Source organism: Mauremys mutica, chromosome 15 (genome assembly GCF_020497125.1).
Source record: "Mauremys mutica isolate MM-2020 ecotype Southern chromosome 15, ASM2049712v1, whole genome shotgun sequence".
Taxonomy (NCBI): Eukaryota; Metazoa; Chordata; order Testudines; family Geoemydidae; genus Mauremys; species Mauremys mutica.
In genome coordinates this window covers 15808331-15833404 of record NC_059086.1, presented here as the reverse complement: position 1 = coordinate 15833404, position 25074 = coordinate 15808331, and the positions used below count along the sequence as shown (strand labels likewise).

The window sequence follows — 25074 nt, the reverse complement described above, 5'->3', positions numbered from 1 at the left end:
AAATGGCCTGTTTCCAGCAATTGACAAGGAGATGTAAGGAACTGGAGCGGTGGGCGGGGGGGGGGGGGAAGAGATAAGCATGGGGAAATAGTTTTACTTTGTGTAATGGCCCGTCCACTCCCAGTCTTTATTCAAGTCTGGTTTGCTGGTGTCCAATTTGCAAATTAATTCCAATTCAGCAGTCTCTCACGGAAGCATGAGGAGATAGCAGTTACTAGGTCTGGACAGGGTGTTGGCGAGACACCATTGGTCAGTGCTGAAGAATAATGCATAATAACATAACTATTCTGACAGGTGGAGTCGGCAGCAACAAGGGCTGGGTTCAGTATCCAGGGGTCCCTATCATAAACATACAGCTAAGGGTAGCATAAATTCCATCCTTACCCTGTAAAGATGAATCCCTCCTTTACCTGTAAAGGGTTAAGAAGCTCAGATAACCTGGTTGGCACCTGACCAAAAGGACCAATAAGGGGAGAAGATACTGTGGAGGAGAGTCGGGGCCTGGGGTGCAGCAGGCGTGGAGTGTGGGTGGTGCCGTGGGCAGAAGAGACAGGACAGGCAGCTAGCATCCCCCAGGGGAAGCTTCACTCACTAGCCATGCCCTGTGGTCATGCAGCGACCCCTGAAGAAGAGTCAGCCAAACAGAGCAAAGTTCAGAGGTTATTACAGGGCAGCTCCAAACTCGCAACACCCCATGATTGTCATTTCTTCCCCAAACATCCTCCTGCCAATGTCCTGCCTGCGCTGGGAAGCTGATTGCTAGCTGCTACCGGGGTGGAAATGGCTGGTTTGGCCACTGCCTGCACCAGGAAAAAGATGTTTTCACATGTAAGAAATCCCTGGGGTTCACCTCCACCAGCTAAAGGCAGGTAAAATGCCCATGGCACCGAGGCGGCCCAGTCTCCACTAGGATCTGACAGTGAGAGCGCTGTCTGGTTCAGCCAGCTCATTGCTCTTACACCTTTCATTGATTGTAGATTCAGCTTCTTTGGGCAGCGCTGCCCAGGGCTCCCTGCCCTCCATTCACTGCTAGGTCCCATCACAACCTGCAGTAAACTGACAGCCAGGCCATAGGGTTTAAATGCAGCACACCCAGCAGCAAAGCTAGACACAGCACACAGGGCATTGGGGTCACACTTTACAGCTCCACACCACAGCCACAGGCTAGAAACTTACTTTTATTTGTTTTAAACCAAAGCTGAGATTCTCCCTCAAACCCAGGACTCCAGGAGCTGGGGCTTTATCATGGGCCTTGGCAATGCTGCCACTGACAGCCTGTTCCCCTCCTACACCACAGCCCCCTCACTGCAATTTCCAACGATTTCTGAACTTCCCCATGTTCTTGTTCCATGAGAAGCTTCTGCAGCATCGTCCATCGTCCCTGCTCCCAGTGAGACCAGCCAGCCAGCCCTGCTAGAGCCCAGGGGAGGACTCCGGGTTTGGGCAGGGGGCGGGGTTCAGCCCTCGGGGTGATGCTCAGTGTGAGGCTAACACAATCCAGTCTGATACACAGATTCGGTCACCCACTTGCACTGCCTGAGGCTGGCAGGAGCAGTGAGTGTGTGTCTGCAATGAGAGTGAGTCAGTGCTACTGTGAGACCCTTCCCCGCTGCATCCCCTGACCAACCAGTGTGTATTGAATTTCCTACATTTAACAGTCCTGTTAAACATTCTGATTTAACAGGGGATTGGTTTAAAGCGTTATCATGAATTGCTGTGATTCTCTTTTGAGTTTGGGGTGGGAAGGAAACATTTGATGTGTCGCCATTTCCCCACTTTCCCATTAGAGCGAGGTTCTTTCAGGGCCGCCCTGGGGGTGGGGGAAGTGGGGCAATTTGCTCCAGGCCCCAGGCCCTGCAGGGGCCCCCACGATAATATAGTATTCTATAGTATTGCAACTTTTTTTTATGGACGGGACCCCCGAAATTGCTTTGCCCCAGGCCCCCTGAATCCTCTGGGAGGCCCTGGGTTCTTTCCCAGGTGTCAGCATTTGTGTCTGATTCCCCAAAAACATTTCCTGGCCCTGGTAGGCCTGGGAGAAGAGTCAGATCCAGAGACCATTCTGGATTCAAGTTCTTAGTGTTTTTCTTTCATGATTCCCTTTGCCCCTTGGGAGGAGTTCGGCAGGTGGGTTTCAGACGTGGAGGGTTTGGCTGTTCTTTTTCCCCTTCTGTCTGGGGGGTGTTTCCGGTTGTTGATGCTCCTGCTCTGTTTTATCCCCAGTCCTCTGTTTTGTGGGCAGGAGCTTTTGGAAATGTTCTCCCACAAATGGCCTTGCCCTGTTTTTTTCCACTTCCTTGTCTGCGGGGGCTGGGTGCTGTCCAGGCGATGGGTCTGTTTTTCCTGTGGCAGGTCCTGTGTTGTTTTCTTCCCCTTCCCTCTCATTCAGGGCAGGGGTCTGTGCAGGGACTCTGGAATCTCCCTGACTAAACAGACCCACTAACTCCTAATTTTTGGAGGAAATCCCAGTTGCTGGGGGGGGCAGATGCTGAGGGGTTTCCCCTGGTCCTTCCCTGCAGCATGACCAGTGCTGAGGAATGGGAACAATCTCTCAGAACCTTCCACAGGAATCTCCAGGATAAGGGCCATTGAACTGACACTATAGAATGAGAGACTCCCCACTTCTAGATCCAGATACACCCCAACCACTGTCGGTGTCACACCCCAGCTCTGGATCACAGTGTCGGCCTCCCCGGGGAAATACTGCTTCCCAGATCTCCGCAGAGCCCAGCACCCCCCCTCAGGGAGTCTCTCCAGCCTCTCCTGTCTCACTCTGTCCTTCACAGACTCACTCAGCACCCCCAGCTCCCAGTCCTGACTGTCCCCCACCTCTACCTCCCAGTAACCCCAGCAAGCCTCTCCCTCCCCATCATGAACCTTCCTGGCCACAAATCCTTCCCTCCCCACAGCAACCAGGGCCCCAGATGGGGTAGCCAGCTCTAGGGAGGCAGGGTCATGTTGGATTCTTCGGCCATCCTTAGGGATGGTGAGCTTGGGGTGTTTGAATCTGGATCCAGGGTGACAGGAACTGGGGAGAGAAACCAGAATATCCCCATTAGCCATGGGTCAGTCGGGGACCCCACAATCTGACAGGAGAGAGAATCCAGCCAGCACAGCTGGAGTGAAGGACAGCCTAAGGGTTGGGGTGGTTAGTGGGACTGGCACTGCTAGCCTGGATCCAGCCTTGGGCTCCAGGGAGCTCCAGGGCTGTGATTGGGCCTGAGCTGGTGGAGAGGTGTGGAGAGCTGGAGTGGGGGATTGGACTTCTTGTATACTATCACTATCCCCTGCACAGGATCTGTCCCTGAGAAGGGTTAGAGATTCTGGGCAAAGTTCCCTCTAAGCTGCACGGCCACTCAACAGGCTATCAAGAGCCACACAGGTGGGAAAAGGCATCTCTCCCCTGGCCCAACCCAGTCCTGGAGCTGCTGTGACCCGGGAGAGGCACCTCTCCCTCTGCCCCGGGCTGCTGTGGGGAGGGCTGGGGGGAGTCCTCTCTCCCTGATGCAGCCCCGGGGCAGCCTGCACCCCAAACCCATCATACCCAGCCCCACCCAGAGCCCACACCCCCAGCCAGAGCCCTCATCCCCGGCATCATAACCCTCTGCCCCAGCCCTCAACCCCCTCCCGCAACCTGAACCCCTCGACCCCACCCCCTCCACACATCATCTCCATATTGGTGCACTTAACAAAATTCATTCCACATATGGATGTAAAACATTAAAGGGAACATTGCTCCTGGGGGCCCATGGATTGTGTCCAGTGGGCTGAAGACGCTGCAGGCTGCAGAGAGAGGCCTGTTTGGGAAGCTGATGGGGTAGGAACGGATCATCACTGATAGGCAAATGGGAGATGGGATGTGGGCTTCAGGACTAGCTGAGGTGGGGATTGCGAGGGAGCTGCCCGGAGATGAGATTTACTGCTCAGGGCAGCGTGTTCAGGATCATTCACAGCATCCAGCCCCATGGCTCTGCAGCCAGCTCCCTCCCTGCCCCACCTGTCCCATGGGCACCTCACACCCCTGACAGCCCCTCACAGCCCCACTCACCCATGTAGCTCTGAGCCCTCATGAAATCTGCAAGGGAAGAGGAACAAACATGGTCAGGGGCTTGGCAAGTGCAGGGAACTCGCTCACACGGGAGATGCCGTTCTGGGAGAGGAGTAAGGCAGATATAAAGGAACCAAGCAATGTGAAATGTGACATGACAACACATTCTCTTACCTAGCTGTGTGACTGCTTTGTCTGAAATGGAAAGAGACAGAGTTATCCCCTGGCATTTAGGCAGAGGACTGAGTTCTGGGTGCTGCTCTGTGACCAGGTGATCGCTTTATACATTCTTCGTGGTCCCTCACTGCAAAAGGAGAAATGTCCCAGTTCACCCCAGAGACCAGAGATTTCTGGTAACTGCAATGCCCATCTCTCAGGCATGCCTTTTTATTGCATCTTAGTATTGGGGACTGGAGCAAATGTTGCTCTCAGTGGTGCTGCTGTAAATCCAAAATAACTGCATGTGTTCCCCTGGAACAAGTCTGGATTTACACCGGTGTCACTCAGAATTCAGGCCTGTAAGAAGCTGTTGCTTGGCTGCAGTGGCCCCCAGTAGATTTGAAATTTTAAAAGCAAATTGACAGAATAAAATTCCTGGGTGGGATTTACAAAGCATCCAACCTTGATGGAAGAGGCATGTCCGGAGTCCTCTATGGCTCTGACATTGTTCAGCCTTCCATCTCAGGAGAATTTCTTTCCTGTGATATTAACAGCCCTTTGGAGCATCAAAACTACACACTCCATCTGTAACTAGGGGATAGACATGCAGATGATTGGAGCTTAGAGCTGGGATCTGGCCTTGGCAACAAAGCATGGAAACGTTAGACATGTTCTGGGAAATGGCGCAGAAGAGCCTGCATTGCAGCAGTCATCTATAGAAAGCGGCTGGCCCCTGTCTGCTGCATCAGAACAATGTGATCGGCATTGGATGGTAAAGGCCAGGTGACACCTTTCTGTCTACCCTAAGGTGGCCATATTTCCCAAAGGGAAAACAGGACACCATGTGGGGCTGGCCCAAAGCTCCCTCCCCACAGGACAGGCTTCAGCTGCTTGCCCAAGGTGTCCTTCCCCAACAAGACTGTCACTGGTCACTCGAACCTTGCCCCCTGCTTGAGGATGCCGCTGGTCACTGGAACCCTGCCTGCCCCCCCAACTGGAACTCTCCCTTCCTTTTCCCCCACCCCCCACAGCCCAGCCTCCCCCCTGTTCAGGGCTGGCATCTCTGCTCGCCCCCCACATGTTCCTCTGCACCACACGCCACTTTTCTCATGAAAGTTGGCATTTGTCCCATTTGCTTTTGCCAACTGATCAGGGCTTTAAAAATGGATTGTCCCAGCCAAAACGGGACGTATGGTCACCCTCGTCTAACCAGGCACAAGGACTGGTAACCCTGTGTCTGCTGCAGAGCTCACAGTGCTGCCATGGGACTGGAGTGACTAATGTGACTCAGATTCAGCATGGGTCGTTCCAAACAGAGTGACGTGGGGTTGTTCCAAACTTTGGGTACATCTACACTGCAGCTGGGAGTGAGTTTCCCAGTTTGGGCAGGCAGACACACGTTAGTTCTGCTCAAGGTAGTGAGCTAAAAGCAGCAGGGCAGCCTGGGGTAGCTCAGGTGGTGCCTTGGGCTAGTATAAATCTGCCTGTATCCTCTGGGTACGTACTTGGATGGTTACACTGAGCCGCTGCACCTGCTATTCACAACCACACTGATACTGTTAGCATTACCTCAAGCAGAACTAGTTTGTGTCTTGCTACCCAAGCTGGGAAGGTCGCTCCCAGCTGCAGTCAGGGAGGATTTAAGGGGCAACCTGAGATGCCGAGCTTGGGGGACACCAAATTTGGGGTACTGTTTTTGTTGTTAGCAACAAAAGGGAAAATAGAATGTTTGAAGTAACATGCTTCAGTTATTCCATATGAGGATTCATTTTTCACTAACCTACTAGAATGTTATAGACCTTTGTGGAACCTTCCAAACTTTTTGAAAGCTACATTTTCATGCATCTGACGAAGTGGGTATTCACCCACAAAAGCTCATGCTCCAATACGTCTGTTAGTCTATAAGGTGCCACAGGACTCTTTGTCGCTTTACAGATCCAGACTAACATGGCTACCCCTCTGATACATTTTCCTTGAACCTTCTAGAATGTTGTCAGCCATGCCCTCACAGGCATATAAGGAGGAAGATGTCACCTGTCAGTCAGTGAGATATAGGAATGAACTGAAGTGAAGTGAGAGCCCAGCTGTGTTATTGTGAACCTTGTTTTATTGTGTAATTGTGAAAGTGTGCTTGTGTTTTAAGACTTGAAGAGTATAATTAGTGAAGGACATATTTAAAGAGACACCAGAGATATCTATCGAACCCCTATGTACACAACAATATAAAAGAAATACTTCTTTTGCCATGCTTAACACGTAATGTTTGATGACTTTCTAAGACAGTGGAATATAGATGTTTGCTCTCCCTAATACTGTCTGTCTCCCCCATAGAAAATAAAAGATGTCCCTGAAGAAGCCTTCAGGAGCTTAGTATAGGAAGCAAAAAGCTCAGTTGAAATCTAGTTTGCAGCAAGGGACAAATTTGATTGGAAAATATCTGAAACAGAACAACATAGAGCTGGCTTTAGATAGTAATGATTGTCCTACTGCAGAAGAAATTGAGTTGTGAAGTGAAAATGATGGAAATCCTATTTCTAAGAAGTTATCAGATTTATCTGAAGACAGGGAACGGAAATGTGAGGAAAGTGATGGAGAATTGTCCTGTTTTCCTGGAGGCATAAAGGAGAGTGATGATAAAGAAGAATGTGGCTCCCATGAAAAGGAGAGTAATGACAAAGAAAAATCTGGTTTACACGAAAAGGAGAGAAATTATAAATGTAACCCTTCTGCTAGGTGAAGCCAGCAGCAACAGGGGCCAGGTTCAGTATCTAGGGGTTCCTTTTCAACAATACAACACAGAACCAACTCGAGTCCCACCAGTAACCCGGGAAAATTACACACCACCCCTGGGTGCCTCTGAGAGGCAAAACTTCCCCACTTGGAAGCACAGAGTCTGAGTGTAGAAAAGAAATGTCTAATGAAAGGAGGGAAGTCACCTGACATTAATTAGGGAAAATGCCACAAGCAGGATTCATAACCATAAAACTGTGAGCAGGACACCCACCCCAGAGTGCATAGGGCAGTGCCTTCTGCCTCATGTTCTTGAGTGCTACAACCAAACATTCATTTACTATGCCACACTCTTCTCCCTCATCACACCCCACTCACAGTTGTTGTCCTGGGTCAGTGAGGCTGCAGGGTTGAGAGGTGCATCTGTGTGAGTTCATGATCCCGTCCAGGAAGAAGGCATCTTGCTTCACCCTCTGAGCACTTGCTCTGGCCAGCTGCCTGCTTGCCACTCCTACTGGCTGCTCATCAGTGACCTTTTACTGCCACCTGCCTCTCTGCTGTGACCTCTTCAGGTCAGTCACTTGGTGTTTGTTTGGCTCTTGGCAAGCAGGGCAGAAACATGGCCCAGTACAACTGATTTTAGCTCTGATTGAGCATTTAAAATAACAAAGAGGCTCCTCATGAAGCCTATTTAGCTCTTTCTTTGAATAGTGGAGAGGAACAAGTTAACCCAGAATGGAGAAAGGCCTTAGGGAAAGGCCACAACTCCTGGCTAGGATATCTTTCCCCACCCCTCTTACTTTCACAGGGCTCTGGCATTGAAGCCCCTGGCTTAACGAGGTCCTTTCAGCTGAGAGTGAGCCCCTCATTTGAGACAGGTTAAGCACAGTTCTGCTCCCCTTCATTCATACAATAATGACAATAACATTGGTAACAGCATTCCACTACCTCTGCATTCTGTACTAAAGTGATTTGTAATCTGCCACCAGCCAACGTTGATCACTTTGAGTAACACAGCTCTATCTGGTGGATGTCTAGGCAGAGTAGGTGTGTTCATGTAAATACAATTTGCCCCTGAAGTCTCTCCCCCTCCCAGCTAGCTGTCAGGGGAGAGCTCATTCAGAACCTGCTTACATAAAGAAAATCAGCCTCGCATGGTGACAGAAACAGCAGTGAGAAAAACTGCACACCACAAATCAATATATATGATCCTACTTTATGGCCAGTGATCCTAAACTCTGCCGATATTGATCATACAATTTTGAATGGGCCGGGCAAAATCAAGTATATGACATTTCTGGTAAATGAGCAAAAGTGACACATCTCAAAGTCACACCATGAAAGAGTGCTTGAGAATGGTGAGAAACTGAATCGGCATTGGCTAGTTTATTCAAAATCAACTGACACGAAGTGTGGGCCTAGTGAATACAACTACTGGGGAAAAGGCCCTGCCCCAAACACAATTGACATTGGACAGCTTAAATGAGGCTGTCCAAAAACTGATGGTCCAACAGGATGAGATGCTGAAAGTAATGACTTAAGTGATGAAAGGTAAAAAAAACTTCCACTAATATTCCAAAATACCCAAGGGCACTGAGATCCAAAATATCCCCATTGAAGGATGAGCTGGGAAGGTACATTTGTTACATTTGTGAAAGGCCAGGGCATACTACCCAAAAATGTCCACTGAGAAGGAGAACAGAGTCCCATGCGCTGGAAACCAATGGAGCACCAAGAGTGAATTGTCCATGCATAGTAGAAGGCCAAAAAGTGGCAGAAGGATTCCTAGGCCTGTCATTGGTGGAAAATCACTCTGCATACAATGTTGAAAGGAACGTGAGCGATGCCATCATATCTAGTGACTTCGGTAAGCAAGCATTTGGAGACTGTCTAACTGCTGAAATATGTATAGCGGGGGTGAAGACCAGATGTTTGTTAGATACTGGCTCATAAGTCACCGCCATTACTGAGTCACATTTTCAAAAATATTTGAAAGACAAGGAGCTGACCATGCACAGCACACAGTTTGTACATCTAACAACAGTTAATGGACTGGCAATCCCAGCAGTGGGATGCCTCGAAGCAGACACAGACTACATAGGCCAGTCACTGCCAGGAAAATGCATCTTCATCCTCAATGGCAAAGCCTCTGAAAGGAACCATATAGGAGAAGGAGTCCCAGGTATTCTAAGGGTGAACATCATTAGTGAGCTGAGGGAGCTACTGTTGCCAGTAGAAGGAACCAGGAGGATGAACTGTCATGGGCCCTCTAAGAAGAGACACAACCATTCACTGGGCCCTATGGGGCAGATTGGAAATGTTAGAGTGGGCAAAAAACAGAAAACTGTTATTCCTCATCAAAGAAGGAAGATCCTTGATGAACACTGCAGGGTACCAATAGATATCGAACTCTTGTAGAGCCTACATCTGGGGTAAACCTACCCAATGGGCTCCAGCCAGCCAATGTACTAATGCCATCTAATGACATCAAAGGAAGAGTACCAGCAAGTCTTCTAAACTCAAGTTTGAAGGCTGTGGAGTTGCATCCTCAAAACAGAACTGCAGAGGTATACCGGCCTGAGGGAGTGGTTCCTCAGGTGAAGGTAACATTTGAAGAGAATGGGAATGAGTTGCAGGTGACAAGGAGGGAGCAGGGAGGACGAATTACCTTTCCTCAAAAAAGATGTGGTGGGAGACTGCCAGTTTCAGTTCAAGCGGCACGCCAAGGGCTGATTCCTGCACAGGTGGCTAACTTAAGGGCGTTGCCAGAGAAGCATCAAGAAGTATTTTCTAAGGATGAGGTGACCAATTTGAATGATTGGGTAAAAGGTCACCATGACAGGCTGAAGACAGACTGTGAAGTAGCTCTCAGAACAACTAAAGATACAGCCCAAAGTAGGAAAAGGACTTATGATCTCAAGTCCAGTAGGGTTCTGATCAGACCTGGTGACTGTGTACTAGTTTGTAGCCATAGATGCCGGAGGTGTAATAAAATACAGGACAAATGGGATCCAAATCCCCACACTGTGGTCATCCACAACAATCCCGAACTGCCGGTTTGCACTATCCAGACTGAACAAAGAGGTCCTGAGAGAGCAGTACATAGATACCAGCTAAAATGTTGGACTTTTAGTCTGACAGGGCTCATAGGAGGTATATAGCAGCATTTCCTGACGAGACTGAAATCAATGGGGCAAACCCAAACCCTGATGAAAATGGCCAGATCCCTCAAATTGACCTAGTGTTACCCAGGGTCAGGGAAATAGAAAAATGGGTAATGAACCATCAGTCCTAAGAAGGTTCCAGAGAACTACTAAGGGTGTACTGCCTGTTAAACTTAAACTTAGAGATGATTATATTATTGGTTCTATGTAGTGTTTTAATGAATATTGTCATGTATAGTATAAAGAAGTAGATGTAGAATGTTAAATATGTTAAATGTTATTTTAATAATTGTTAATGGGTTTTAATATGACATGATGTGGGTATATGTTGTTGAGATGGGGACCGGATGTACTGGTGTGAATATTGTGGCTGTGGCAAAATTTTAGTAAGGGGGAATGTAAGGGGACCGTTGTCCCCTTACTAAAACTCAGTGGGGTGTTTTGGTTGGCTTGCTCCCAGTACTAAAAAAAGGGGAAGGTCAATGGGAAATCAGGACCCTGGAACTGACAGTCCCCAGGAACAATGTGGAGAGGCCAATGCTCTAGGTCAGCCTGATTGACAGCGTAGGCAGGCTAATCAGGGACTCAGGAGGCCAGGGGGGTTCCATCCTCTGTGGGAGCTGGAATTACCTGATGTGAGGAACTGGGAATGTTCTTAATGTTTTCTCTGAATACTGGGGGGGGGGCTCAGTTTCTGGCCGACCCTTTGTCACCTGGCAACTAATGGCCAGGCCCTTCCCCCCTGCAAGAGGATGCTAAAGGTGTTAGAGACAAAGAGATCAGATGACCTCCTGGCCCAGGAAGGGAGCTGAGGAGAGGAGGAGGGGCTGGGGGGGGGTTCAGTCTGGAGCTGGCTGGGGATGAGGAGTGAAGTGCAGATGTGGGGGTCTGCCTCACTGCCCCCCAGAATGGACCCGGCCGAGGAATCCCATTCGCTGTATCTACAAGCGCTGTTTTAGACCGTGTTCCTATCATCTAATAAACCTCTTTTTTATTGGCTGGCTAAGAGTCACGTCTGACTACGAAGTGGGGGTGCAGGACTGGGTGGCTTCCCCAGGACTCCACTGGGGCGGGCTCACTGTGGGAAGCGCACAGCGGGGCAGAGGATGCTGCATACTCCAAGGAGAGACCCAGGAGGTGAAGACGTGTGAGCTTCTTGCCCTGAAAACAGTCTACTCCAAGGGAGAGGAGGCTCCCCAAAGTCCTGACTGGCTTTGTGGGGAGCAGTTCCAGAGCATTGCCCGGGAACTCCATGACACCAGGGTCAGACAGAGTGGGGCCGAGCTATGGGGAAAGCAGGGGCCCAAGCTGAGCTGGGGATCAGGGCCGTGCCAGCCAGAGGGGCCAGAAAAGCTACCCAGGAAGCAGGTCAGAGCTGGGAGCAGAGTCACAGAAACAGCCTGCAGAGCGGACCTGTGCTGGGAGGAGAGCTGCAGCAACCAGAGCAAGAGGGGCCAGAGAATCAGCCCAGGGAGCTGGAGGCAGAGCAGCAGTAGCAGCTGTGCTGAGGCAGAGTAGAGGAGCTGGAGCTGGAGCTGGAGCTGGGGATAGAGCAGTCTGGAGCCGGGTGCAGTGAGCAGCTGGTGAGAGTGAGGGGGACCTTGGGCAGCGGGCCAAGTGCAGGGAGATGCCCCTAGCCAAGAGGCTCTGCAGGCCAGACTGGGAGGAAGGTCATAACCCTGACCAAGGGCGGGGGGTGGGGAAATGCTGGGAAGAAGGGTCCTGTCACCTAGAGTCTGAGAGTGTGAGGCCACCACCAGACCAAGTGTCCGACCCACAGCATCCTGGAGCACAGCCAGGGCCTGAGAAGGAGGCCTGGGACTTGTAGGAACAGACTGAACTTCCCTGACATCCCACAGACACTGGTTGTGACGCCCCCATGCCACAGAGCTGGGTTATATGTTTTCCTTTAACCTTTCCCATGTTGTCCTTATTTTTTTAAAAAAATGATTGCTGTTTAATCAATTGTATTTGTTTTGAACTATATGTAACAATCAGTGGATCAGGGATGCATCCAGTGCAGAGAGAGCACCCCAGAGTGGGGTCACCCTAGCCCCTGCCCTAAGTGACCATGACAAGGTTGGGGGGTTCAGCTCCCCAGGAATCCTGGGCCCAGCCTTGGCGGGGTTACAAGGACTCTGCCACACTGGAGAGTAGAAGAGGAGCCCTTGAGGTCAGTCAGGCCTCTGGGTAAAGGGAGTGAGAGCGGGGTAAAGGGAGTCCTTTCGCTAGCCAATTTCACCATGGTAGTTTATAAGCCAGGAAAATTCCCCACAACAGCGTGACTATCCCCCTCCTGCTGCATCATAACAATGTGATTGGCATTGGATAGCCAAAGGCCATGTGATACCTGTCTGACTATCCAGGCATAAAAGCATAAGAGCAGGTAGGTATCTGTATCTGCTGCAGAGAGTTCACATAGCTGTGGTGGGACTGGAGTGATGAATGTGACTCTGATTTTTGCTGAAACTGTTTACTCAGCCCTGCCCTGCGGGCCCAGTGCTTCTGTATCTGCTCAGCACCCTTTGTGACTTGGACCCTCTGCCCAGAGGCTCTAATGGGACGGTGGATGAACTTACCGAACTTCTCACGCAGATCCTGGCACTCTGGGGAGAGAAGAAAAGGAGACAATCGTGTTCAGCATGGGTTTTTCCAAGAACAGTGACTTGGGGTTGTCTTTGGGTACACCTACACTGCAGTCTGGGCAGGCAGACAGGTGCTAACTTTGCTTGAGCCAGAGTGCGAAAAGCAGCAGGGTAGGCAGGAGGAGCACATGCAGCCACTTGGTCTAGCACCTCAAATGCAAACCCACTTGGAATCCCTGGGTACGTACTCAGTTGGCTACCCTAACCCGCTGCACCTGTTACCACAGCCACACTGCTATTGTTAGCACTAGCTCAAGCAAAGCGAGTGAGCTACCCAATCAGGAAGCTCACTCCCAATTGCAGTGTAGACATATCCAACAAGCCAATGGTCTCAGAACTCACATGAAATGTCAGACAAAACTGTTGTTAATGAACAACAGATGATGTCCCAGACTAACCCCTAAACAGAGCCCAAAAATGTCCCCAGGGGGCAGCACCCACAATGATGGCACTGCAGGGAATGAGGGAAGGGAGCACCAAAACAGAATGTGTATCCAGTGCTTCTATATCCCGGGAAATTTTCCAAAATCTGGGAATTTTTGAGTAAAATGTTTCAACTTGGGAAATTGGGAATTTTCATTCAAAACCTAAATAATCCTGGGAAAATTTCATAAAAAGTAAAATATTTGTTCTTCTTTTAAATTTCCCTCCAAATGCATTCTTCGATTGGTGAATATTTGTCACGTGATTTTCATAATCAGGCTGTGCTGCTCTCCTATTGGTGGTGCTTCAATGGACTATATCATGACGGCACAAGTGAAGTGATAAGTGTGCACAGAGTGAACTCAGAGCCCTGCCATTATCTCTTGAATTAAATCAAATTGCAACTTTAAAAAGCAAACTGGCAAATTGCTGGCACTATTATGATGGGTCTCGTGCTTTCTCTTCTTTGGGGGGGGGGGCGTTTCAGGGCACCATTTCTTGTCCCTGGATTGGAATATTAACTGTCCCACTAGAGTCCTAGAGGAGGGGAGTGGAGATGGAGGGACCTGGGCCCGCCCTCTACTCCAGGTCCCAGCCCAGGGGCCTTGAGGATATTGGTGAACCACTTGAACTGATGGTTCCTTCCCTGGGCTACTTCCCTCTCCTGCCCTTCAGCTTGTGGGGGGCTTCCTGCCCTCCCTCTGCACAAGCCAGGTGCCCCTTACCTAGGGTCTAGGACTTCTTAGCCCACCACAGCACTTCTCCAAACTGTCCTCTGCTTCCCTCCAAACTGTTCTCTGCTCCAATACCAATCCTCTCTGCTCCAACTCCCACACTGTCTGATTGAAGCAGGGGTTTTTATGATGTGACTGACTGCAGGTGCTCTAATTGGCTTCAGGTGCTCTAATTAATTTATAGCAAACTTTCTTCCTCTTACAGGGAATAAGGTTCCCTTCTAACCCTCTCCTGCTGCCCTCTGGCCATGCTGTATCCCCTCCCCCCGATCAACACCATGGGATTGGGCTACTTGGGACGAGAGGCAGTGTTGTTGCGATAGGCCATCAGCGTTGCCATGTTGGCTTCCAGCCCTGTGCTGTACCCAGAAATGGAAGGTCTGCAGGGATAAGAACTACCTAGTCACTCTTGCGTTCTTCTCCTTGTTCCTGTGCATCCACTGGAGCGGGGCTGGTCTGTCATGAGGGTAAACCACCGCCCCAGTAGATAGTAGCAGAGAGTCTCCATAGTCCATTTTACCTCCAGACGTTCCTTTTCAACAACAGCGTACTTTTGTTCCCTGGGGAGGAGTTTCCGGCTGAGGTACAAGATTGGGTGTTCCCCCTCCCCTACCATCTGTGAAAGGACGGCTCCTAGCCCTACCTCCAAGGCATCTGTTTGTAGGATGAATTCCTTCTCGAAGTCTGGGGCTATGAGTACTGGATGGCAGCATAAGGCTGTCCTTAAATCTGCAAATGCTTCTTCTGTCGTATCAGTCCACTTTACTATCTCGGGGCCCTGAGCTTTTATCAGATCCATCAATGGCCCTGCTCTTGTGGAGAAATGAGGGATGAATCTCCGATAGTATCCCACTATCCCTAGAAATGCTCTGACCTGCTTTTTGTGGACTGGTCGAGGCCAACCTTGTATTGCCTCCGCTTTGTTCCATTGGGGTTTCACCAAACCTCTCCCTACTACATACCCAAGGTATCTGGCCTCAGCTAGTCCTATCACGCACTTGAGAGGGTTAGCAGTGAGGCCGGCCTTCTGCAGGGCATCTAGCACTGCTTCTACTTTTCCTAGGTGCGTTTCCCAGTCAGGGCTATGGATGACTATGTCGTCTAGATAGGCAGTGGCATACTTGGCATGGGGTCGCAGTAACTTATCCATAAGCCATTGGAATGTTGTAGGGGCCCCATGGAGTCCGAAAGGGAGGATAGTATATTGAAACAGGCCATCGGGTGTAGAGAAGGCAGTCTTTTCCTTGGCATTCTCGGCCAGGGGAATTTGCCAATATCCTTTGGTCAGATCCAGAGTGGTTAGGTATCGGGCCTTGCCTAACTGATCAACTAGCTCATCAATGCATGATATCAGATAGGCATCGAATTGGGATACTTCATTCAATTTCCAGAAGTCGTTGCAAAACCTCAGGGTGCCATCAGGCTTGGGGACTAGGATGATAGGGCTGGACCACTGACTGTGAGAGTCTTCAATAACCCCGAGTTCCAGCATCTTCTTCACTTCCATCTGAATTTCTTCCCTTTTAGCTTCCGTTATTCAGTACGGTCTTATCATCATCCTTACTCCAGGGCTGGTGACCATATGATGTTGGACCAGTGTCGCACGGCCCGGTTGTGTACAGAACATCTGGTTCCAGTGGATCATCTCAAAGACCTCTGTTCATTGTTTTGGGGTTAATTCAGAAGATATCTTTACCTGCCCCTGTGGGTCATCTGTCTGGGGTGGAGCTCGTCGAATGACCAGACATGTCTCTCGGTCACGCCAGGGCTTCAGTAAGTTGACGTGGTAGATTTGCTCTGGCTTTCGGCGGTGTGGTTGTCTGACCTTATGGTCCACCTCCCCAATGGCTTCCTAGCTCCCAAAACTCCTAGCCAGCTGGCATGGACCATATGAGATAGTGATCTCATATGGTCCATGCCAGCTGGCTAGGAGTTTGCTTTCTGCTGTCAGCACTAGCACCATCACCCATTCCCCCGGCTGAAATCTCTGTACTTTCGCCCAACGGTTGTAATATGTCCGCTGGGCCTCTTGTGCTTTTTCCAAATGTTTTCGTACTATAGGGGTTACTCGAGTTATTCGCTCTCTCATCTGTGTCACGTTCTCAATTACATTCTTTCCTGGATTGGGTTGTTCTTCCCAATCTTCCTTGGCGATATCTAATATCCTGCGTGGGTGGCGTCCATATAGTAGTTCAAAGGGAGAGAAACCAGTGGACGCCTGGAGGACTTCCCGTACAGCAAACATTAGATACGGTAGAAGGGTATCCCAATCTTTTCCATCCTGTGCTACCACCTTCCGGATCATACTTTTAAGGGTACGATTAAACCGCTCAACCAGTCCATCTGTTTGTGGATGGTAGACTGAGGTCCATATGGCCTGGATGTGGAGTAGGGCACATAAGTCCTTCATTAATTTTGACATGAACGGGATTCCTTGGTCTGTCAGGATCTCCTTAGGGATGCTCACTCTGGCAAAAACCCGGAGTAGTTCTTTTGCTATTGCCTTGGATGTGGGGTTTCTTAAAGGAATGGCTTCTGGATACAATGTGGTGTAGTCAAGGATGACTAGTACGTTTTGGTGGCCCCGTGCCGATCTTTCTAATGGGCCCACTATGTCCATGGCTCTCCTCTCGAAAGGGACCTCAATAATAGGCAAGGGTTCTAATGGGGCCCGCAAGTAAGGTCGGGGGTTATGCAACTGGCATTCAGGGCAGGAGGCACAACAGCACTGGACTTCTGCGCGTATCCCTGGCCAATAAAACCTCCTTAGGACTCTATCCAGTGTCTTGTCTACTCCTAGATGTCCTCCAAATAGATGACTGTGAGCTAACTCTAGTACTGCCCTTGTGTGTTTCCGTGGGACTAAGAGTTGCTCTACTTCTTCCCCTCATATTTGCTCCATCCTGTACAAGAGATCGCGTTTGAGCACATAATATGGCCCTGGGCCTTTGATCTTTCCTTCCACAGGTGCACCATTTACTTCCACTACCTCCTCCCTCACAATCACATATAGCAGATCATTTGCCTGGTCCTGCCCGAAATTCTCATGTGCAGTACTGATCTGACCTAATTCTAGGGCCCTATTTCTACTCTTCCCCCTGGGTTGCTCCTACTTGGGCTAGGAACCGCTTCCAAGTCCTCCCTGGACTAATTCTCTCCTGGCCTCCTGAAAGGATTCGCCTACCCACAAGGGAAGTTTTTTTGATTCTCGGCTAGAATCCTGGTCCCTAATCTTTTATCTGCCCTCCTTTCTCGCCTAGACTTTTGGGGTTTCCCAGGGGATGAGAATAACTCTGGAGCACATTCGGCAAACATTGGGGTGAGGCTATCTGTAGGTGCCTCCGTCTCAGCCAGGGGGTTGCTACGATTCCCTGGCTCTATTGGGATAAGTAAACTCTCAAACCCGGGGAAGTCCTTACCAATTAAGACAGGATAGGGGAGCTAGGGGACCACCCCTACAGTCACCCTTGTAGTATTCCCCTGGATCTCAATCCGTATTGGGATTGTGGGGTAGAAATTCACAGTGCCATGAACGCACGTTACCCCTGTGTTTTTGGCCCGGGTTAGTTGGTCTTGCCCCACCAACTTCCCCGAGACCAGCATGACAGCACTCCCAGAATCTATCAATGCTGTGGTCTTAATACCATTCATTTTTACTGATCTTGTATACTCACGTGAGGTCATTGTGACCCCTACCAGGCCGATTAGGACACATTGCTCCTCGTAATCCCCCAGATTACACTGCATAGGTTCTTCCCTGTTGGGGCATTGGGCTGCTATATGCCCCAATTCCCCACACTCATACCACCACCCCCTTATTCCGGTTGTCACCCTCTGCCTGGGGCTATTTGGCCGGCCCCCCACCTCTCTTCCCAAACCCCTAGGTCCCTTCTTGGCCTCGGGCCATTCCTCAGTGTCTTTCCTCCCTGTTACAGGTCTCCTGTAGTTCTCAACAGTCTGGGGCCTTGGGTTTGGGACTGGCTTCCTGGTTTTCTGTGACTCTCCGCCTGGGGTCTGGAACAGTTCACGGGCTGCCAGCTGTCTTTCCACAAGAGAGACCAACTCATCATAGGTGGAGGGGTCATTCTGGCCAACACAAGCCCGGAGGCCTGGTGGTAGCCCCCTCATATACCGGTCCAGTACCAGGACAACCATCATCTTCTCAGAGCTGAGGGCCTGACGGCGCAGCCATTTCCGGGTCAGGTGGATCAGGTCAAACAATTGTGATCGGGGTGTCTTGTCCTCCGTATACTGCCACTCATGGAACCTCTGGGCTCGCAATGCCATAGTTACTCTGGATCTGTCCAGGATCTCTGCCTTCAGCTGAAGTAATCTGCTGCAGTTTCTGCGGCCATATCATAGTAGACCTTCTGGGCCTCTCCACACAGGAATGGGGCGAGGATACCAGACCACTGATCTTGGGGCCAGGCCTCCCGCAGGGCTGCTCTTTCAAAGGCCAGGAGGTATGCCTCCACATCATCCTCCCATGTCATTTTCTGTAGGCAATGGCTGGCCCATATGGTCCGGATCCCTTCACAGTTGCGGTTCAGTTCCATAAGGGCCTTCATCTAGTTCACCAGATCTTTCAGCAGGGCTCGGTCCTGGGCAGCCTGACTCATCAACAGATGATTAGTTTCCTGCTGCATCTGAGTCGTCTCCTGTTGGGCAGTTGCTTGGACTCGGGTAGCCTCCTGCTGCGCCGCGGTGCCTTGTATTAGGACCTTGACCACGTCGTCCATCTTAAGGACGGGAGGGTTTTGGCTAGCCCTGGTGTAAGTCCCCAGCGTGCAAATCCCACCCCTGACACCACGTGTGGCACTATTATGATGGGTCTCGCACTTTCTCTTCTTTGGGGGGGGGGTTCAGGGAGCTATTTCTTGCCCCTGAATTGGAATATTAACTTCCCCACTAGTGTTCTAGAGGAGGGGAGTGGAGAGGGAGGGACCTGGGCCTGCCATCTACTCCAGGTCCCAGCGCAGGGGCACTGAGGATAGTGGTGAAGCACTTGAACTGACGGTTCCTTCCCCTGGGCTACTTCCCTCTCCTACCCTTCAGCTTGTGGGGGGCTTCCTGACCTCCCTCTATACAAGCCAGGTGCCACTTTACCTAGGGTCTTGGCCTTCTTAGCCCACTATAGTACTTCTCCAAACTTTCCTCTGCTTCTCTTCAAACTGTTCTCTGTTCCAACACCAATTCCTCTCTGCTTCAACTCCTCCAAACTGTTCTCTGCTCTAACACCAATCCTTTCTGCTCCAACTCCCACACTGTCTGATTGAAGCAGGGGTTTTTAACATGTGACTGACTGCAGGTGCTCCAATTGGCTTCAGGTGCTCTAGTTAATCTATAGCAAACTTTCTTCCCCTTACAGGGCATAAGACTCCCTTCTAATCCTCTCCTGCTGCCCTCTGGCCATGCTGTGTCACAGCACAAGCACACATTTACTAGGGATTATCCAAGTACCTGATTCCAGTCGTGTGTTCTTATCCATCTCAGTCTCTGAAATGGGCAAGAGAAAAGAGTTAGACACAGGCACAGGAGCTGTGTGATGCTGTGTGACCCATAGTGACTGAGATTACTTACAAACACCCACAGACACACTCCGAGCCCCAGTGCAGGAGCCAGCAGCATTGATAGCTGTGGGGCTGTTGGTTAGTGACAGACTAACATGCAGGAGCCATGGGATTTGCATATTATCTAACCTTGATGGAAGATGTGGATCTGGATCCTGATATAGCTCTGATCTTCACAACCCTTCCATCTCAGGGGAATTCCTGTTCTGTGTTACTAACAGCCCTTTGGAGCATCAAAGCTACACTCCAGGTGTAACTAGGGCATGGCCGTGCAGATGATTGGGGCTCACGTCTGTGATCTGGCCTTGGCAACAAAGCATGGAAACATGAGCCACATTCTGGGAACACACCCAGAAAAGCTGCACTCCAACGGTCATCTTTGGACAGCAGCTAGCCACCCCCACTGCATCAGAACAATGTGATGTAATTGCATCGTCCAAGCAAAGGTGACACCTGTCTGTCTATCCAGGAATAAGAGTAGGTAATCCTGTATCTTCTGCAGAGCTCACAGTGCTGCACTGGGACTGGGATAACTAATGTGACTCTAATTTCAGCTCAAAATGTTCACTCAGCCCTGCCCTGCGGTGTTGGTGCTTCTTGATCTGCTCAGCACTGTGTGTGGCTGAAAGCTGCTGCCCAGGGGATGTACTGGGGATGTGGATGAACTTACTAATCATCAGTTGCAGCTTGTTGCATTCTGGGGAGACAAGAAAAGATCATGGATTCAGCATGGGGCTGCTCCAAATTTTGGGTATATCTACTCTGCATTTGGGAGGGTGCTTCTCAGTCTGGGCAGGCAGATACATGCAAGATCTGCTTGAGCCAGTTCGCTAAGAGTAGAAGGGCAGCACACGCAGGAGTTTGGACTACTGACTAAGGAATAAACTTGTTTGGACCTCCTGGTGCATAGTTAACTCCTTCCCATACTGCTCCCAGATACACTGATACTACAGGCATGCTAAAGCCACAGCAGGACCCTTCCACAGCCTTCCAGAACACATCACTTCTGATCAGGGGTCTCAGTTCATGAGCTGGTTCCAGTGGAAGGACCTATGCCCTGACTGAGGTCCACATATGTCTTTTCTCCGCTTATCCTCCAAAATCTGGTGGCCAAAAGGAAAGGACCAACATGATCCTTGAACAGGATCTGTGATATTACGTCAGCCAGCACCACAATGATTGGTCCTCGCCTCTCCTTTCTGCAAAGTTTTCACATAGCAACATAGACCCATGGATCAAAAAAGACCCTTTTGTACAGCAGACTAATCAGGTTCATGAGTGAGGAAACATCTTGAATAGGCAAGACAAGAATGCAAACATTATGTGGACCATCAACAGCAAAGCCCCACCTACTCAGTGGGGCAAAAAGTATGGCTCTTGATGCAGCACCTCTGCACAGACAGACCCACTCGCAAGCTAGACGTTCAGTCCCTTGGTTCCTTTAGGATCCAGAAACAGGTTAACTCAGTCTTTGAATGTCAATTACCCCACTCAGGATATTCACCTGGTGTTTCAAGTCTCACTTTTGAAGCCCTACATGGAAAACCTCTTTGACAGGCTTTGGTACCTTATCTAAGAGGGATACGGCCCCCAGCACACCTGAGAAGTAGCAGAAAATATACCCACCCCTGCACTAATATGAACATTCCATAAAAATCACCTCTAAAAGCCTGGTTCAATGTGACCCAGAGGAACTGATGCTAGGAATATGTCTTGAAGCCTGGTCCACAGGGCTCTTCTCAGCCAGTAAGTTGCAACCCTGCACCCACTGACCTGCTGACAGCTACCCGACCTACAATCTCAAATTTGACAGAGGACTCCAGTCAAGGGATCTGATTAGTGCAGGGTGGCCAACCTGTAGCTCCGGAGCCACATGCGGTTCTTCAGAAGTTAATATGCGGCTCCTTGTACTGGCACCGACTCCGGGACTGGAGCTTCCGGCGCCAACTTTCCAATGTACTGTAGGCTGCTCACTGCTCAATCCCGGGCTCTGCCACAGGCCCTGACTCCACTCCACCTCTTCCTGCCCCATCCCCTGAGCCTGCCATGCCCTCGCTCCTCCAACTCCACCCAAGAGCCTCCTTTACACCACAAAACAGCCGATCTGGAGGTGCAGGGAGGGAGGAGGAGGCACAGATCGGTGGGGCTGTCGGTCAGCAGGAGGTGCTGGGAGCAGGGGAGTGGGGGTGGAGCTGATGGAGGGCTGCTGACGTATTACTGTGATCCTATGGCAATGTACTTTGGTAAATTCTGGCTCCTTCTCAGGCTTGGTTTGGCCATCCCTGGATTAGTGGAACAGAGTGGGTCCTGATTGTTTCCCTGGTCTATTTCAACCAACCACGGGACCAGGAAGTTGTCCATACAAATGGGATTTTTACTGCTGAGCTCTGCTTCCCTTGTCCACACCTGATCCTACTACCTGACACTGATCTCCTGGTAACCTGACCCTGCCTGTCTCCTCACACCTGACTCTTGTTGCAACCACTAGGCCTGACCGCCCACATCCTGTTCATGACACTCGAGCAGAGCTAGCATGTGTCTGGCTACCCGATCTGGGAAGCTCACTTCCAAGTACAGTATAGACATATCCAATGAGACAAGGGTCTCAGATCTGACAAAACTCTTGGTAATGAACAATAAAGAAGATCCCAAATCAGCAATAAAAGAGAGCTCACAAATTGTCCCTCGGAGCAGCACACCCAACTGATGGCATTGCAGGGAATGAGGTAAGGGACCATCACATCAGAACATGTATCAGGTAGAGAGAGGCTGGCACTGCTGCAACCTGTCACCTGGGCTTCAAACTTCCTATTTCTATGCCAGGCAATCCCTTTGTGGTGTAGATTTGCAAAAGTGTGTAACTGTAGGGTCAGTGGTTGGAAGGAGCTTAGCTGGGGAAGGACTCTGTGGAGTTGGGTGGCACCAGAGTTACTGTCCATCCCTAGATACATGGGTTCAGGTCCTGTCCCAACTTCTAGTGGAACAATGTGGGTTATGGCTCCCATCAGAGTGCCCCTCACAGAGCCCCTACAAAGCATAGTTGGGTTTGGAGGCTCTGTTCATTTGAGGCCCAGGCCTAGACTAGGAGGGAGGAAAACAGAACTGAGGAGCTGAGGGCTGGAATAGCCAGGAAGCTATGGGTGGGGTGACAGTCTCTGTTCATTGGAGGCCCAGAGCTAGAGAATAAGGGTGAAGGTGCAGAGGGGAAAGGATTGTACAGGACTGAGGAGCTCAGGGCATAGCAGGGAGGTAAATGGTGTGGAACGAGGGGCACCAGCAGAGCTGTGCGTATGTGGGGAGCTTGGAGTTGGGATGACAGATATTTTGCAGCTCACAATTGTGATATCTCCACAGACCTGCATGGAGGAAGTTTGCCCAGCTCCTCACTAAGGGCTTATCTACACATCCCCGGAGTTTGGCCTATGTTGGTGTGATCTGCAGGTTATACTAATGTGATGCTTTGGGACTGCCCCTGCTGGATGCTGCTGATGAGCACTAAATGACACCTAGTTCATACTAACAAAGTCTTCTTCAAATAGGACTATATACATGCAAACTAGGGACCTTTTCGTTCACACCCACAGCATCCACATGGGGTGGTTACAGAGCAGCACTTTGGTGCGCATTCCTGTTCACACCCCCGTACTGCGAACTGTTGGGCAGTGAAGATGTAGCCAGAATCCTGCTGTTCCATAGGCATCTCAGTTATTAGGGATAGTACTGAAATGTGAGCTGCCATCTCTGCAGTGCACATTTCTATCCTGGGCAGGGGAAAATGATCGTGATGGTGACTGGGGCCTGGTCTACACTACGAGTTTATCTCAAATTTAGCAGCGTTAAACTGAATTAACCCTGCACCCGCCCACACAATGAAGCTCTTTACTTCCATATAAAGGGCTCTTAATATTGATATATGTACTCCTCCCTGACGAGGGGAGTAGTGCTGAAATCGGTATAGCCATTTCGAATTAGGATTAGTGTGGCCACAATTCGACAGTATTGGGCTCTGGGAGCTATATCACAGTGCACCATTGTGACCGCTCTGGACAGCAATCTGAACTCGGATTCACTGGTCAGGTAGACAGGAAAAGCCCCGTGAACTTTTGAATTTCATTTCCTGTTTGCCCAGAGTGCAGCACTGATCAACACAGGTGACCATGCAGTCTGAGAATCAAAAAAGAGCTCCAGCATGGACCGTACGGGAGATAGTGAATCTGATCTCTGTATGGGGAGATGAATCTGTTCTATCAGAACTCCGTTCCAATAGACGAAATGCCAAAATATTTGAAAAAATCTCCAAGGCTATGATGGACAGAGGCCACAACAGGGACTCAACACAGTGCTGCGTGAAACTTAAGGAGCTGAGACAAGCGTACCAGAAAGCCAAAGAATGAAATGGACGCTCACAGAGGGAGGGGCAACTGACGACTGTAGCTATCCCACAGTTCCTGCACTCCCTGGAAACAATTCGAATTCTTGGCTGAGTTCCCAAAGCCTGAAGGGTCAAAAACATTGTCATGGGTGGTTCAGGGTATATGTCGTCAGTGCCCCCCCTTCCCCCCAGTCTGTGAAAGCAAAGGGAAAAAAATCATTTCTCGCTTTTTTTCAATGTCACTGTATGTCTACTGGATGCTGCTGGCAGACGCGGTGCTGCAGCGCTACACAGCAGTATCCCCTTGCCTTGCCGGTACAGGAGAACTGATAGCTGTCATCATTCTGTGGGTGCTCCTAGCTGGCCTCGGTGAGGTCAGTCAGGGGCCCCTGGGCAAAAATGGGAATGACTCCAGGTCATTCTCTTCTTTAAGTTTTATCTAATGGAGATTCAGTCCTGCCTGGAATATCATGCCAGCTGGAGGCTTCTGCTTCAGGCTGCTCTCCCCAGTCAGCAGCACCGCGTGGTCACACCTACCCCTTCCTACCAGGGATCACAATCAGATATTTAGACCTCTACATTTTGCTGCAAATAAAAAAATTAAGCTGCCGTTTAGAACTGTCCCCCAACATACATATCCTGGGACATTTTATATCTTACCAGTGTCAACCAAAGGCCCACACACAAATGGAGATTCAGTCCTGTTTGTGCTTCTATCCTAGTGCTTATCACAGAGTCCCATTTTCAGCTACAGGCTTAGTAAGTGCAGAATGATGGTTCACTCTACTTTGCTGTAAGCCAACCACCCTCCCCTCCCCCCATTGCTCTCTGCTTGCAGAGGCAATAAAGTCAGTGTTGTTTCTTAGGCCTGGTCTACACTAGGCGTTTAAATCGGTTTTAGGAGCGTAAAACCGATTTAACGCCACAACCGTCCACACTAGGAGGCACCTTATATCGATTTTAATGGCTCTTTAAACCGGTTTCTGTACTCCTCCCTAACGAGAGGAGTAACGCTAGTATCGGTATTACCATATCGGATTAGGGTTAGTGTGGCCGCTGATCGACGGTATTGGCCTCCGGGCGGTATCCCACAGTGCACCAGTGACCGCTCTGGACAGCATTCTGAACTCGGATGCACTGGCCAGGTAGACAGGAAAAGCCCCGTGAAGTTTTGAAATTCATTTCCTGCTTCCCCAGCGTGGAGAGCACAGGTGACCACGCACAGCTCA

At 50.1% G+C, this 25074-nt stretch overlaps 1 protein-coding gene across 1 annotated transcript; it reads right to left on the bottom strand.

Annotated features, from left to right (window-relative positions):
* Positions 1-921: 921 nt before the first annotated feature.
* LOC123350521 (nuclear factor 7, ovary-like) lies at positions 922-18190 on the bottom strand. The gene is made up of 4 exons (XM_044989138.1): positions 18036-18190; positions 4223-4243; positions 4049-4075; positions 922-3028 (listed from the first exon to the last, which is right to left on the bottom strand). The coding sequence occupies exons 1-4, from the start codon at positions 18188-18190 to the stop codon at positions 2440-2442; spliced, it is 792 nt and encodes a 263-aa protein (XP_044845073.1). The 3' UTR covers positions 922-2439.
* Positions 18191-25074: the final 6884 nt, after the last annotated feature.

What these genes read in the sequence shown, in the direction of transcription:
- LOC123350521 (XM_044989138.1), bottom strand. Translation starts at nt 18,190, where the DNA reads ATGGCATTGCGAGCCCAGAGGTTCCATGAGTGGCAGTATACGGAGGAC. An exon ending in GTTGTCCTGGTACTGGACCG is followed by an intron (nt 4,244 to 18,035) that starts GTATATGAGGGG and finishes TTTCCATTTCAG; the next exon opens with ACAAAGCAGTCACACAGCTA. An exon ending in GAGGGCTCAGAGCTACATGG is followed by an intron (nt 3,029 to 4,048) that starts GTGAGTGGGGCT and finishes TTCTCTCCCCAG; the next exon opens with TTCCTGTCACCCTGGATCCA.